General features: G+C 43.9%; 1 protein-coding gene across 1 annotated transcript; it reads left to right on the top strand.

The window, feature by feature from the left end:
* Positions 1-1,485: 1,485 nt before the first annotated feature.
* On the top strand, positions 1,486-2,489 carry LOC130124431 (C-C motif chemokine 17-like). Its single transcript, XM_056293888.1, has 2 exons — positions 1,486-1,658; positions 2,303-2,489. The coding sequence occupies exons 1-2, from the start codon at positions 1,486-1,488 to the stop codon at positions 2,487-2,489; spliced, it is 360 nt and encodes a 119-aa protein (XP_056149863.1).
* The last annotated feature ends 296 nt before the right edge of the window (positions 2,490-2,785 follow it).

The raw sequence follows: 2,785 nt of genomic DNA, 5'->3' as shown, positions 1-2,785 counted from the left end.
TGAGTCTATCTGCTCATGGTTGACTCTTTTGTAAGTCGCTTTAGATAAAAGTGTGTGCAAAATGAGGATGTTCAAAAACAAAAACAAAACAGAAACTTAAAAAAATCTTTGAAAACTTCTAGTAGTGTATTGGCCTTGTTCAACAAGAGCACGCTATATTAAACCAGTTTGACAATTCCCACATTGTGTATTCAAATCTGACAGTTTTACAGCTTACGTTATTCTTTTTTTCATGAGCTTGAAATGAAATTCTTCTTTCAGCTCTCAAATCTCAATAGCTGTCAGCCTTTTGAATGTCATTTGAGTCCCAGGATCCTTGAAAATGATTGGAGGAAGAAGAAAATGAAAGATTTGGTGACTTCTATGCAGGCCAAAGCTAACAGAGAGTTGGCTAAAGCTGATACATGTAGTGGAATGTGGAGGAGAGTGCACTTAGCCACTGAAAATAAATATAATAAAGTATAATGAAACTTTGGCATTTATAAAATGTTGAATTGACATTGAACCCCCCCCCTTTTCTCCCCAACTGTATCAAGCTAATTACCCCACTCTTCCGAGTTGTCCTGGTTGCTGCTCCGCCCCCTCTGCTGATCCTCAGAGGGCTACAGACTACCACATGCTTCCGCTGATACATGAGGAGTCGCCAGCCGCTTCTTTTCACCTGACACTGAAGAGTTTCACCAGGGGGACATAGTGCGTCGGAGGATCATACTATTCCCCCAGTTCCCCCCTGCCCCCCAAACAGGCGCCCCAACCGACCGGAGGAGGCGCTAGTGCCAGGACACATACCCACATCCGGCTTCCCACTTGTAGACATGGCCAATTGTGTCTGTAGGGACGTCCGACCAAGCCAGAGGTAACACGGGGATTCGAACCGGCGATCTCTGTGTTGGTAGGCAACGGAATAGACCACCATGCCACCCAGATGCCCCGATGTTGGGGTTTCTAGTGCTAATAACTGTAAAAGCCCAAAGAATGGAGTGAGTCCAATGTCAGTAGTGCTAATAGTTAGCATTAGCATTATGACATTCATTGTAAATGGCACAATTTTAAATGCACTTAGGGGGAAACATTGTGTTCTTAAGCCCACCATCTCATCCGCTGGAAAATAAAGTGACATGTCTTAGACCAGTGGCACTGAGTGAGTAGGGTGAGAAGACCACAGTGGTGAAATTTTGTGGGAGGAAACAAGTATGTGCATCTTTCCGTGCATGCTGCATCTGTGGGCGATGACTGAACTGTAAGTAGTCTGAATTAAGTCTATGCTGTGCTGGTGGGCTTAAAAGGGACTTCTAGACGAACTCACATCTCACAATCATTCAACCCAGAGACGTGCAATGATGAACCTCGTCTTTCTCTTGGCTTTCCTCACAACCACTTTCGTGGTGTCCATCACCTCGGTACAAGGCAGGCATTTGATGATTTTTAGTTCATGTTCCTTTTATTTTATTAGTAAATAGTAGGCCACAAATGTTGCGGTGAGTGATGGTAATGGTGGTATTGTTGTTAATGATGATGTTAATAATGAATCTTGCTTCACTTCAAACAGGCAAGACTGGGAGTTGCTGTCTACAAATCAAAAACACCAGAGTCAAGCTAGAGCTGCTCAAGAGCTACTACAGGCAAAGCCAACAGTCCTGCCGTATAGCAGCAGTTGTGTAAGTCTTCATAACCTTTAACCGTTGTTACATTTATGTTCATATGTTGGTTAAAAATGGTTATGGCTATATCAATACCAGCAGCAAAATACATTTAAAAAAAAAGTTGCTCCAGGGTGTACAGGTGGTGTGGTGTGGTGGTCTATTCCATTGCCCACCAACATGGGAACAGCGGTTCGAATCCCCGTGTTATCACCGGCTTAGTTGGGTGTCCCTACAGACACAATTGGCCGTGTCTGAGGGAGGGAAGCCAGATGTGGGTATGTGTCCTGGTTGCTGCACTAGCGCCTCCTCTGGTCGGTCGGGGCACCTGTTCAAGGAGGAGGGGGAACTGGCGGGAATAGAGTGATCTTCCCACGTGCTATGTCCCCCTGGTGAAACTTCTCACTGTCAGGTGAAAAGAAGCGGCTGGCGACTCCACATGTTTCGGAAGAGACGTGGTAGTCTGCAGCCCTCCCAGGATCAGCAGAGGGGGTGGAACACGACCAGGATGGCTCGGAGGAGTAGGTTAATTGGCCAGATACAATTAGGGAGAAAAAAGGGGGGAAATCCCCCCAAAAAATTTTTTGCTCCAGTTTCTTTAAAAAAAAAAATTTCAGTATAAATTCATGTCGTCACGCATGTATTTTCTCTGTTTTCCACAGATTCATCACAGAAAAAGGCAAGCGAATCTGCACTGACCCCAATAGTTCGTTGACAAAGTCCCGTATGGTCTACGTGGACACAAAGGAGAAGAGCCCCCACCATGTCAACTGCAACGACGACAACACACACACCACCCTCCACACAAAAAGACACCGCTCACAAAACCATGTCAAACCCCAAACTTAGTCTGCTCCACAACCAGAAGACCATAGCCCCACATCTTGCCACATAGTGCCTCTTACACTGGCTTCTTTTGAGTTTGAATGTTTATTTTATATTTACTCCTCACACCCATACCTAATTTTGTAAGATATGCTTAATATTTCATGTATATCTTTGACTTTTTGTCCAAGTCAACTACTTGTATGAGGCTTATTTGATATTCAAAATGCATGTAATACGTAGTATGTCGTTTATTTTGTATTTATATCATCTAATGACTGTATCACTTAATGGTATTGGTAAATAAAAGTCTTGGTTAT

The sequence above is a fragment of the Lampris incognitus genome, chromosome 14, assembly GCF_029633865.1.
Source record: "Lampris incognitus isolate fLamInc1 chromosome 14, fLamInc1.hap2, whole genome shotgun sequence".
Classification (NCBI taxonomy): Eukaryota; Metazoa; Chordata; class Actinopteri; order Lampriformes; family Lampridae; genus Lampris; species Lampris incognitus.
Note: the sequence above shows the minus strand (reverse complement) of the source record. Positions and strands in the feature narration are given on the sequence as shown.

Bases quoted from the DNA above. Each gene is read 5' to 3' on its own strand.
- LOC130124431 (XM_056293888.1), top strand. From the start codon at position 1,486: ATGGTAATGGTGGTATTGTTGTTAATGATGATGTTAATAATGAATCTT. The intron at 1,659-2,302 runs GTAAGTCTTCAT...TGTTTTCCACAG, and splicing joins TGCCGTATAGCAGCAGTTGT to ATTCATCACAGAAAAAGGCA.